General features: G+C 47.6%; 1 protein-coding gene across 1 annotated transcript in view; it reads left to right on the top strand.

Annotated features, from left to right (window-relative positions):
- Positions 1-11,962: 11,962 nt before the first annotated feature.
- LOC128843861 (transient receptor potential cation channel subfamily V member 6-like) overlaps positions 11,963-12,765 on the top strand; it is a 43,476-nt gene continuing 42,673 nt past the window's right edge. The window contains exon 1 of the mRNA XM_054040950.1: positions 11,963-12,662. Coding sequence (XP_053896925.1) covers positions 12,535-12,662 — 128 coding nt within the window. The 5' untranslated portion in view covers positions 11,963-12,534. The remainder of the gene's footprint in view (positions 12,663-12,765) is intronic.

Here is a 12,765-nt window from a genome sequence, read left to right as displayed (position 1 = left end):
TTTTCCAGACCCACCTTTATATGATTCTTTCAACTCTCCCATCACCCCAGATGGCCCCCAACTCAATCCTGTGTCCTCCCTGCTGCTTCCCTCACTCTCACCACCAAGCCTTTCCCTCAAACTTCTACTCTAGGCTGAATCCCCACCCTGCTGCTGCATCCTAACCCAGGAGGCAACAGATTAGAAAATAGATGGATCACGTGGTGTTGTTGGGTCTTGGTGAAGTTAGGAGGGTTTCTGAGTGAATCATGGGTGAAGCTGGAGTTTAGGAGGATTGACAACAGTTTCTGGCACTGGGTAGAAGGTCACATGAGAATTACGTCCTAGGTAGGACAGATCAGGAAAAGTTTGCCTCCTACACTGTAAGGTGTCCAGGGCAGTGATTGTCTTGGTGTCTAGCTGGACACTTTCTTCTTCTGAAATCATTGGTCATGGTTGTAAAAGGACCCCCTGGAATAAGTGGATATTCACTCCTGCCATGTGACAAGGGTTATACATTAAAACCTTTTGTTAACCAGGAAATAAAGAGCAGCTTTCAGCACTCCTGTGTGTCCCACCTTTCAACAATGATAAATTTTCCATCATCAAAATTCAGCGGACAGGTATTAATACAAAAAAGCTATAGGTGTGGCAGCTTTTTTGGTGGTATTTCAGGAGATACTAGTCATTATTTACAAAGATTTAGATGGTTGCCAATTTATTTGTGAAGAAGTTCATAAATCCCAAAATGTTCGTGAATTTTAATACAAATAGTCATTCATCCACAAATTCAGACAAGAAAGTTAATTGCTTCTCTTTCTCAGCAATCATTATTCTTCTGTTTTAAAAGTTTTAATTGTTCACCTAAGGTCTAGAAACAGTAGATGTAACATACAACCAACTGGACCCACAAACAGCAAAGAGCCAAAGACATCAATGAAATTGCTAGTTTGTGAACATCCCATAAACTGACATTTGTTTGTAAAAACTATTCAGTAAATATTTGCAAATGCTGAAGAGATTCACAGACATTTTGGTAGGTTCTCAAATAATTCATGAGCAGAAACAATGGCCAAATTTGTTGGATGCCTTTTTTTTTTGCAGTGAATAATTCACTGAGTTCCAGCAGAAACTTAGGATGATGGTGCATGAAGAACAGACTCCATCCAGTGTTTGCTAACCCTCCAATATTGTCCTGGAGTCTCCAGGAATTAAAGATTAATCTTTAATGAAAGATTGTGTCATATGAGGAAGCCTCTAAGAATAAGTCCAACCAAAATTGACAACCGTAATTCAAGCTCTTGAGTTTTGGTGGCTCTATGGTTCTAACAGGAGAAAAAATGTATTTGAGTCAGTGAAGTAGGGACAGGTATGATTCAGGCACAGTGGTAGCAGATGTGTTGAGTAACAAAGTGCCATTTTTACACAGCTGTCATTTTTCAGACCTTAACTGCACTTTGAAGAAGTTTGTTAAAAACAGAGAAACATGGTAAAACTTTGACCTGATATTCTCATCACACCACTAGAGGGCAGTAACTCACTTCTTGGTGCAGCGAAGAGAAGGGTTGAGAGGAATATGTACTGGTATGCATTGTTACACCATATTGCAATCATGCCACCCCTGAGCTGTGATCTCATCGGGTCTCATAGCTAAGTAAAGTCAGATTAGGACACTTGGACTGGAGACCCAGAAATAACCTCAGTGCAGTAGGAAGCCGTGTTGATGATTCTGTAGTGGGTGCCTGTACCCTCTGAGTCAGCCTGAACTAGTGTTGTGGAATGCTAGACTATGCGGTGCTCCCTACCACTATGGTGGAGCATTGAAATCAGTACTGAATCAGGGAGAAGTAAGCCCCCCTACCAAGTCACCTTCCAACACAGCACTCCCTAGTATTATGCTATGTTATTAACTTCAGTGTTGACTCTATGAGACGGGTGCCCTCTACTGCATCACTCACCAGCACTACCATCTGCAGCATCCCCAAACTACAAAAGAAACTAAAGTACTGAAATATAGTGAATAAAAATAATTTGCACCACAGCAATATGATAATCTCAGGCTTACTGGAGGCTGCAGGGGGCTAAGTGCCTAGAGAATTTCTGGAGTCATAGCTATGAAGGGAGGAAACAACCTATTAGGTAATCTCTTTTCTTCTTCATTGGCCGCACTCTTCTTCATTGGCCGCCCCAGGCACCTGCTTGCTACGCTGGTGCCTGGAGCCAACCCTGGCAGGAGCAGGAAGAAGCAGGGCTGGGGCGGGGAAGAGGCGGGACGGAGCAGGGGCAGGGGCCCTAGGGAAGAGCCGGAGCAGGGGCTGGAGCAGCACGCAGCTGCACAGGGCACCAGGAAATTTGGGTGCCCTATGCAACTGCATATTTTGTGTATGAGTAAGGATGGCCCTGGCCCCAGCTAATTTAGGAGATAATTCAAAGATTAGTATATATAATTGCTAGAAAATGAGCTTGAAATGCTCTTACTTTTAACAGCGTCAGGGAAATTAAACATCTTTGCAGCCTGTGAATTTCCCAAAGAGCTGATCTCTGAAATTAAACCCCCACAGATAAAAACAATCTCCTACTTGAATGGGAAAGCACAGACTCTTAAATTTGACTGCAATGAATGTCAAACCTGGGAGAGATGGGTTTTGATTTTTTTTTTTTTTTTTTGCAAGACTTTTACCCTTTTATCATGTTCCTAACTTTGCAGCTGGGGTGATAGTTCAAAGTTTTTGCTTCAAAGTGGAATTTTTTTTAAACTCCCAACATACCTTAAGACTACTGGCTTAACTGCAGCTGGACTATGGGGGTTTTCGTCTTCCTCTGCAGCATGGGACATGGGTCACTTGCAGGTTTAAACTACTGTAAATCAGGGCCACCCAGAGGATTCAGGAGGCCTGGGGCAAAGCAATTTCGGGGGCCCCTTCCATAAAAAAAGTTGCAATACTATAGAATACTATATTCTCGTGGGGGGCCCTGCGCGGCCTGGAGCCTGGGGCAAATTGCCCCACTTGCCCCCCCCCCCCCCCGCCCCCGGGCAGCCCTGGTGTAAATGGTGGATTCTCTGTAACTTGAAGTCTATAAACCATGATTTGAGGACTTCAGTAACTCAGCTAGAGGTCAGGGGTCTTTTTCAAGAGTGGGTCAGTGATGAGCTCCCAAAATCCTAAGAACCGGTTCCCTACTGGGTCCTCAGAGGCACTTCATCGGCGGGGGGCGGGAGGTGTCTTCATTCACTCTGGGTTTTCGGCGGCATTTCAGTGGCAGGTACTTCACCCGGAGTGAGTGAAGACACCCCCCCCCCAGCCGCCGAAGTGCCGCCGAAGACCCGGTAGGGAACCGCGCGGTGAGTACAAGCCCCACGTGCCTGTCTCCCCCAACCACCACCACCCATCCGATCCCAACCCACATCCTGCCCCTGACTGCCCCCATCAGAACCCGCAACCCATCAACCCCCCCGCTCCTTGTCCCCTGACGACCCCCTCCTGAGACCCCCCCACCCTAACTGCCCACCAGGACCCCACCCCCTACCCAACTCGCCCTCCTCCCTGTCCCCTGACTGCCCCGACCCCATCCACCACCACCCCAACAGACCCCTGGAACTCCCAGGCCTACCCAACCCCCCCCCATTCCCTGTTCCCTGACCGCCCCCCCCCCCAGAGCCTCTGCCCCCACTCCCTGCCCTTTATCCAACCCCTCAGGCAGCCCCGGCCCGGCCCCCTTACCATGCTGCTGTGTAAGGATGCTGCATGGCCGCTGGAGCTCGCAGCCCCATCCCCTTACCATGCCACTCAAAGCGGCAGGAACTGCAGAGCTGCCCTGCACGCTGGCGTCGGCAGCGCGGCATGCTGGGGCTCTGTGAGGGGGGGGAAGTGGGGGAGGGGCCAGGGGAGCCTCCCCAGCTGGGAGCTCAGGCAGGCTGGGCAGGACGGTCCCGCGGGCCGGATGTGGCCCGCGGACCGGAGTTTGCTCACCCGCCCACCCCTTTAGGAACCGGTTCTACACCGGCTTCTAAATTTAACAACCGGTTCTTGCGAACCGGTGCGAACCGGCTCCAGCTCACTGGTGCGAACTGGCTCCAGCTCACTGGTGCGAACCGGCTCCAGCTCACCACTGGAGTGGGTGGGTGAGGTTCTATGGTCAGACTCACTAGATGATCACGATCCCTTCTGACCTTAAAGTCTATGAGTCTATGAGACTGCTTTGGGGTCTTGTGATATCATCAGATTTCACCAGCTACATAGATTTTAGCCTATGTGCCACTTGGATGCAATACCTACAAGGAACATCCAGAATGCTGCATGAGCTAGTGAAGGGAATGCTCTTCCCGCTGACTGAGTATGGAGCCCATTGACCCAGCATGGTATTAGGGGCACATAGTGCTGCTCAAGATATCAACAAAGACATGGGCCATTAAAGAGCCCTTGACACATGACACTTTTTGGTTTTAGTGTCCTGGCCACATCACAATTCACTTTAAGGAAAAGTCCTATATAATTTAATAAGGATGTTTTACCCTATATAATTTAAAAGGGAATTATATAATTTGTATGGAATTTTTAAATCACCCTATACAATTTAATAAGTCAATTAAAAATTCCATTGAAAGGTTATCAATTCTCAGTTAAATTCTGTAGGACTTTTTCTATATGGGTTAGTTAGGTGTAGCCTAGCTTCATCAAATTACCCTTGCATTTTCAATTGAATACAAGATTCTTCAGTTCCTAACCTAAACTGTTATGTACTTGGCAGAGTTCAACAGCTGCCAAGCTCCACCTTGGTGGTAGCTGCACTTTACTGGTTGGTGGGATGAGTGATCCACATGTATACACCACTCTTGGACCCCTCAAGATAAAATTTTGTAAAGAGCTGTGAGATAGTATTATTAGCATGCTCTTCCTAGAATCCCTAGGCATTGTACTATATTTCACTACTGCTTAGTTTTGTTTTACTTCAATACGTATTTTTATGCATTTACATATTATCTTTACAGAAGCATAATGTGGCTTGGTGCTGTTCGCATATGTAAGCTACTATAACTTGGTTGAGGAACTGTTGTGTTGTAACACTATCCTCTAACATGGTAGGACTTGCAGTGTAATTCAAAATCTAAAAAGGTAATGTAAATAGCTTGTTGGATGCACTTATACTCTTTGTCTGAAGATGGCAGTATATCCCTGACTGTATGAACCATTCCCTTGCTCTGGAATGGCTGTATCTCTCTCATGATTTGTGAAATAGGAGTCATCTAAGAGGAAAAGTTGAGGTGTGAGGTGGAATCCGTTTGTGATTTGGATCACAAACGAGATCCTGTAATCTTGTTTCAAGCAGGTTGAACAAAGAGGAAGCAAAAGAAGGAGGGCTATAGGGCTTTAGGGAGTGGACGGAGCACAGGACTGGGAGCCAACACTGGAGCCCTAATCATGGTCTGCTACTTACTCTCAGCCTGGCCTTGGGCAAGTCACTTGACCTCACTCCGCCCCAGTTTCTGCAAGTGTAGAATGGGTGTGACTATACTTCTAGCCCACAGAGATGATGTGAATATTGGTTAGTTAATGGCTGCTCAGTGCTTTGAAGATGTAAACCTGTTCTAAGTGCTAGGTATTGTTATTGAGGCAAAGAGCCTCATGTGTCCATCAGGTGAGTGGCATGGATTGGGGAGGAAAGTTAAAGTTACACCCAAGTACAACCACAAAAGAACATAAGTTTACCAAAATTAGAATCTCCTCTATGCTCTCATCATGAGCAAGTTCTGCTAATACCATCAGCTGCCATGTTGTCTGTTCTCTGCTTAACAGAGATCTAAGTCTCGTGAGGGGCTCTTGCAGCATGTAGATACACATAGCTTCTTCCTTAGATGGAACATCCTCCCTCACTCTTATAATATCCTCCATCACACCCATTAGCTGCTCTTCACATTGCAGATATTGTAGCAGAATAAGGTGCACTTTACCATTTCCTCTTTGGAGTAATATTTGAAGCATCTCTTCTCCCTGGTATTTTTTTCTATTCCTAAGGAGATGTTTGGACCTTGTGAGTGAAAGGGGGGAAGAGAGAGAGAGAGAGAGAGAGAGAGAGAGAAAGAGAGAGAGAGAGAGAGCTCTCATTCTGACTTGTCACAAGTTAAATATATTGGATCTAATTCTACATTCCTTGGGCACTCAAAATTCCCACTGAAGTCAACAGGAGTTTTGCGAGAACAAGGAATGCAAGGGTCAGAGCCATTTAGACTAAAGGAATCCATACCCTATAGAATCATTTGTGACTATAATTTAATTTGCATATGCTGGCATCAACGATTTTGATTACAGTCAAGACAATAAAACTGCCTCCTCCATTGGCCTCAGCTCCTCCAGATTGTCAACACCCAAGGGCAAAGGCTCTAGTGTTGCTATATCACGCTGCAAACAGACATGATCCTGATGTTTTCTTCTGACTCGACCATCATTGAAATAGACTTTAAAAGACAAGGGTCCAGTTTGCTCTAGGCTAATAGCTGGAATTCATGCTGGCTGTTGCGTAATGTAACTTTGGGTATAGATTAGGCCCTTTAAGCCTCACAATACCACTAAGAGTTAGGGAAGTATTGTTATTTTCATTTTGCTGATGACTCAGGCACAGAGAGGGGAAGTGACTTGCCCAAGGTCTTGCAGTGAGTCAGTGTCAAAGCTAAAAGTAGAACGTAAAACTCTTGACTCCCAGTCCACTGATTTAAAACAACATTTCCTTGCACTGGAATGGGAAATACTGGGGACTGATTAGGCCATCTAGTGCAAATCCACACACAGCAAGATTTGATGCATGAAAACAAGAATGGGAAACCACATATCTGTTCAGTTAGTGCTCTACGTGGCTTATGGATAGCTAGCAACTGGTGGTGATGACAGAAGTACACTATGTCCAGAAGAGAGCAGAAGGACTGTTTTATAACCATGGCAAGACCATATGACCAAACAGCATGTTCCCAGTGGTCAATGTGGTTTTGCAGTTCCCCTTAACTTGTAGTAGACATGTACAAATGGCCATTCTCTGTCCTTGTGACTATCTCTGTTTTTCATTTGTCTCTCCACCAAATAGTACCATCTACTGACTTATCTCTGTTGTTTCACTTGCTCTCAAGGCCAGGCCTGTGCTGGCTGTGATGTACACAATGCTGATTGAGCTTCCCCCAAAAGATACCTGAATGTGTGCCACCACAGAACCATCATCCCCCCTTGTCATTACCACTTGCTCTGACCATTGTGTTGTGTGTCATCTTTCCATGAGATCACTATTACACATGCTCTGCAGCCTTCCTTCACCCACAAAGATCTTTACAATGTTTTGTCTGACAACCAGCTTTGGCCTCTGGAATGTTCTCCCATGGTGTAGCCAGCTTCCATCTGTTGACCATGCTGGCAATTCACCTTGACCACATCCACTGCTGTAAGCAGAGAAAATGCCCTCTTGCAATGTCTGGGTGCTGTGTGCGTATGTGTGTTGTGTCATGATGCCCTCCAGTGGCTGTGCCACAGAAAGGGTCAGAGACCTACAATTATTGTTGGAATTCTTCTTTAGCTCAAGTGTGTTTGACGCTGAAGGACCAGCTCCCCAAGTATGTATGTGTGTGTATTTGTGTGTGGCTGAGCTAGTAACTGTGTTTCTAGTCTGCAGACGCTGTGCATCCTTGTATCCTCTTTCATCCATGGCTACATTGTGGTACCACTGCAAAGGGGCAGCACTTAGAGCTGCTTGGGACAGCTTTGGGAAGGAATGTGTATCGCTATACATTCCCTTTCACCTAGCCACATCACCTTTTAAAGTGACCAGCCCTTTGTTTCCTTGAGACACATCACTCACACTGCACTGCCCACCCTTCTCTATACCCTTGGGGCTGCACTATGACACTAGTTACAAAATTACATTTCTTTTCCCTGCATCAGTGCAAATTGACACATTTTCCCTCCACAACATTGGAATGGGGGAAGAGAGAGAGAGAGAACCCTTTCCCACTGCTGGTCTGTAGTGGCTGTACAATCAGCACTGGGTTTAATCTATTTAAATTAGAGGTGTAACATTTACACACTAGAGTCCTTCTGATTGTTAGCCTTAGCCTGCAGGTATGACAATGCCCCCACCCCACCCCCCAGAGAGAGAATGCCAACTATGCACCAAGAGCCAGTAACCCAACAGCGGGGGTGGGGAGAGCAGCTCAACTAAATGGGGACTTATCTGTCTATCTACCTTAGGTATTTGTAAGATGCCTATCATCTTGGTATCTAAGAGCCTTATCTAACTTCAACCCTGGCTTGCCTACTCCTCCCACTCTCCAGGAAAAACAGGAGGGCTGTGTGTGTTGATTTAATTATCCAAAGACTGTATCCCTCCCACCACCTGCTGTCTCTCCTGGCTGGCATTAATCTCTGAGCCTTCACTGATTGCAGTGAGGAATGCACACCCCCTCCCCCCCCGCCGAGTTCAGAGATTCATAAGTTCCAAGACCAGAAGAGATCATTGTGATCATCAGGGCCGGCTCCAGGGTTTTGGCCGCCCCAAGCAGCCAAAAAAAAAAAAAATCCGTGATCGCGATCTGCAGCGGCAATTCGGTGGGAGGTCCTTCGCTCCGAGCAGGAGTGAGGGACCTCCGCCAAATTGCCGCCAAACAGCTGGACGTGCCGCCCCCCTCCGAAGTGGCCGCCCCAAGCACCTGCTTGGTAAGCTGGTGCCTGGAGCTGGCCCTGGTGATCATCTAGTCCGACCTCCTTTATTACCCAGCCCATAGAACTTTACCCAAAATAATTCTACAGTATCTTTTAGAAAAACATCCAATTTTGATTTTAAAATGTTCAGTGATGATGAATCCACCACTTCCTTTGGTAAATTGTTCCAATGGTTAATTATGCTCACTGTTAAAAAATTTACACCTTAATTCCAGTCTGAATTTGTCTAGCTTCAACTTCCAGCCATTGGATCATGTTATACCTTTCTTTGTCTGACTGAAGAGTCCATTATTAAATATTTGTTCCCCATGTAGATGCTTATAGACTGTAATCAAGTCACCTCTTAACCTTCTCTTTGTTAAGCTAAATAGATTGAGCTCTGTGAGTCTATAAATATAAGGCAGGTTTTCTAATCCTTTAATCATTCTCATGTTTCTTCTCTGAACCCTCTCCAAGTTACCAACATCCTTCTTGAACTGTGGACACCAGAGCTGGACACAGTATTCCAGCAGTGGTTGCACTTGTGCCAAATACAGAGGTAAAATAACAGGAGTACTTGTGGCACCTTAGAGACTAACAAATTTATTAGAGCATAAGCTTTCGTGGACTACAGCCCACTTCTTCGGTATGCATCCGAAGAAGTGGGCTATAGTCCACGAAAGCTTATGGTCTAATAAATTTATTAGTCTCTGAGGTGCCACAAGTACTCCTGTTCTTTTTGCGGATACAGACTAACACAGCTGCTACTCTGAAAGAGGTAAAATAACCTCTCTGTCTCTGCTCCAATTCAAGATTCCTGTGTTTATGGATCCAAGGATCACATCAGCCCTTTTGGACACAGTGTCACATTGGGAGCTCATGTTCAGCTGATTATCCACCATGACCCCCAAATCTTTTTCAGAGTCACTGCTTCCCAGAATAGAGTCCCCCACTGTGTAAGTATGGCTTACATTCTTTGTTCCTAGGTATAGGAATTTACATTTAGCAGTATTACAACACATATTGTTTGCTTGTACCCAGGCTCTATGTATTTTGCCGCCCCAAGCATGGCAGTCAGGCAGCCTTCGGTGGCATGCCTGCGGGAGGTCCGCCGATCCCGCGCCTTTGGCATACCCGCCGCTGAATTACCGCCAAAGCCGTGGGACCGGTAGACCTCCCGCAGGCATGCTGCCGAAGGCAGCCTGACTGCCGCCCCCCACAGCTTGCCGCCGCAGGCACGCGCTTGCTGCGCTGGTGCCTGGATCTGCCCCTGCTTGTACCCAGTTTATCAAGCAATCCAGATTGTTCTGCATCAGGACCTATCCCCATCAATATTTACTACTCCCCCAACTTTTGTGTCATCTGCAACTTTATCAGTGACAATTTTATGTTTTATTCCAGGTCAGTTCAGTTTGACACTTACACTTAGACTGCCTGATTCAGAGAATCCTAGGAGTTAGAGATCAGAAAGACCTGTTAGGTTACCTGCATCAGCCCCTGCAGATTAATCTTTATTCTCCTTCCCCTGGTTATTTTGGTGTTTTACTCACCTTTCTTCCCCAAAGCCCCCCCTTCAGATTTATGCTTCTAAATGCTGATTCTGCTTCATGTCCAATGCCAAGTCCTTCAGACCTTACTCAGACAAAATCCCTACTGACTACAATGGGAATGTAGCCTGAGTAAAGGCTAAGGCTAATCCTGCGCCCACTGAATCATGGCAAAACTCCTATTGTCTTTGTGGATCAGGGCCTTGTTGCAGGGTTTGGCCCATAGTTTCTTTGCTCTCAGGTAATATCCCCTACTGTCTTTGCTCCTGCTTATCAATACCCCAAGCCCATGGAATCATTTTGTGCTTTTTTCCAACAATGAAAGAATAGTACAGACAAATGGTAAATTTCACTCTCCTTACATACATTGTACTAGGGTTACCATTCGTCCGGATTTACCCGGACATGTCCTCCTTTTGTGTGCTAAAAATAGCGTCCGGGGGGAATTTGTAAAGCACTCACAATGTCCGGGATTTCCCCCTCCCCCGGCAGAGCAGAGCGAGCGGCTGGGAGGGCTGCAGGAAAGTCCCGGGCTGGACTCCGGAGCAGCTTCCTCCTCCCACCCCCCCCTCCCTGCATTCTGAGCCGGCCGGCAGCTCCTCCTCCTGCAGCCCGCTCCGGCAGCCCTGTGCAGGGCCAGGGACCGGGTTTTGTGTTGTGCTGGGGAGCTCAGCCATGTGTCCGGCTGGCACAGAGCCCAACACCCTGTTCTGAGCAGCAGGGTAAGGGGGGGCAGGAGAAGGGACAGGGAGGTTCTGGATGGGGCAGTCAAGAAACGGGTGGGGGCTTTTGGTGGGAAGTGGAGAAAGTTTTGGGCAGTCAGGGTACAGGTAGGGGGTAGGGTCCTGGGGGGCAGTTGGGGGGGGTCTTAGGAGGGGGCAGTTAGGGGACAAGGAACAGGGAGTCTTAGGTAGGGGGTGGGGTTCTGGAGGGCAGTTAGGAGCAGGGGTCCCAGGAGGGGGCAGTCAGGGGACAAGGAGCGGGGGGTAGGGGGCTGGGAGTTCTGGGGGGGAGCTGTCAGGGGGCAGGAGTGTGGAGAGGGATCGGAGCAGTCAGGGGACAGGGAGCAGAGGGGTTTAGATGGGTTGGGAGTTCTGGGGGGGGCTGTCAGGGGGTGGGGAGTGGTTGGATGGGGCGTGGGAGTCCCAGGGGTCTGTCTGGGGGTGGGGGTGTGGATAAGGGTTGGGGCAGTCAGGGGACAAGAGGCAAGGAGGCTTAGATAGGGAGTGGAGTCCCGGGGGGCAGTTAGGGGCAGGGGTCCCAGGAGGGGGCAGTCAGGGGACAAGGAACGGGGGGAGGGTTGGGGGTTCTGGGGGGGCGGGAAGTGGGAGGGGCAGGGGCGGGGCTAGGGCGGGGCTCCTCCCGTCCTCTTTTTTGCTTGTTGAAATATGGTAACCCTACATTGTACAGACGAAACAAGGTAGAGAGAGAAAGTAAGAGAGAATGCGGGGGAGGGGGGGGGAAGGAAGAGGAAAGGGAGGCCTCCGGAGGCTCAAGTCTTTCTATACAAATATCTTTAAACTCTTCTCCCATCTCCTAAAAGATTTGGAGATTGGAAATTATTTTGTATGCGTGCGCGCGGGTTTGTGTGTGAGAGAGAGAGGTGGGGATGGGGCAGGCAGGCCAGCTCCTTAAACACAAGCTGTGTCTGTGATGTGATTTGCGGAGAGGCGAGTTGGGAGGTGTGGCCTCCTTTGTACTGTGCTTTGGTGCCTTCCCAGCAGATAGTATCTTTCAGGACACATTCTCATATGCTCACAGAGCTAGATGCTGCTCTGCCTGATCTGCGCAGCCCTCTATCTATTTCCAGGTCCCACCGCTCAGATGCACCTTCCCAGAGGTAGCCAGGGGTGGATAAGGAAGAAACTTCTCTAAATCCTAGACTTTAGACATGGAAAAGACATATTAGGAGCTGAAGCCTTAGATATTCCTCAGCAGCTGGGCAGGGTCAGAGCACCTGAAGCATAGGATCCCAAGTGGCTGTCTCAAAATCAGACACACTTTGGGGTGGGTTATTTTGGAGATCAACTCGCTGCTCTCCCTGTTTCGTTTCATTCTGATGGTCGGCGTGGCTCAGGATGATCTGCTAGCCAGAGGTGGTTACTGTTAGAGAGCTTATTTTTTTTACATTTTTCTTTTTGAACTGTTACATCTGAGCTAGTTGCGTATAGGCGATCCCGGGCAGAGTTAATAAGCAGTAGTTGGGAGAGGAGAGTCAGCCCAGGGCCATTCAGTGAGACTGCCTTAAATCTTTCTGGGTGAGGGTTGCTGGCTTCTGCTTTGGTATAGAAGGCTGCTCCAGCTGAAGAAAAGGAGGAGAAAGGAAAAAGACAATGGGGTTGCCTCTGCCTGGGAATAGCAAACCTTTCATCCAGCTCTGGAACATGCTCAGACACAAGTTACAAGGCAAAAAATACTGGGCTCGGCGTCTGGATGAAATCCACCTGCTGCAGCAGAAAAGGTACAGTGTCGCTCAGCGTTCTTGCCTTTTCTCCTCCACATGCTGCTTTCTTTGTTAAAGTTTGTATGTCTCTTTGCCCAGGACTTTCTGACGGTAGATAAAA

This window comes from Malaclemys terrapin, chromosome 1 (genome assembly GCF_027887155.1).
Source record: "Malaclemys terrapin pileata isolate rMalTer1 chromosome 1, rMalTer1.hap1, whole genome shotgun sequence".
In the NCBI taxonomy this organism is placed as follows: domain Eukaryota; kingdom Metazoa; phylum Chordata; order Testudines; family Emydidae; genus Malaclemys; species Malaclemys terrapin.
This window is presented reverse-complemented; position numbering and strand designations above follow the sequence as displayed.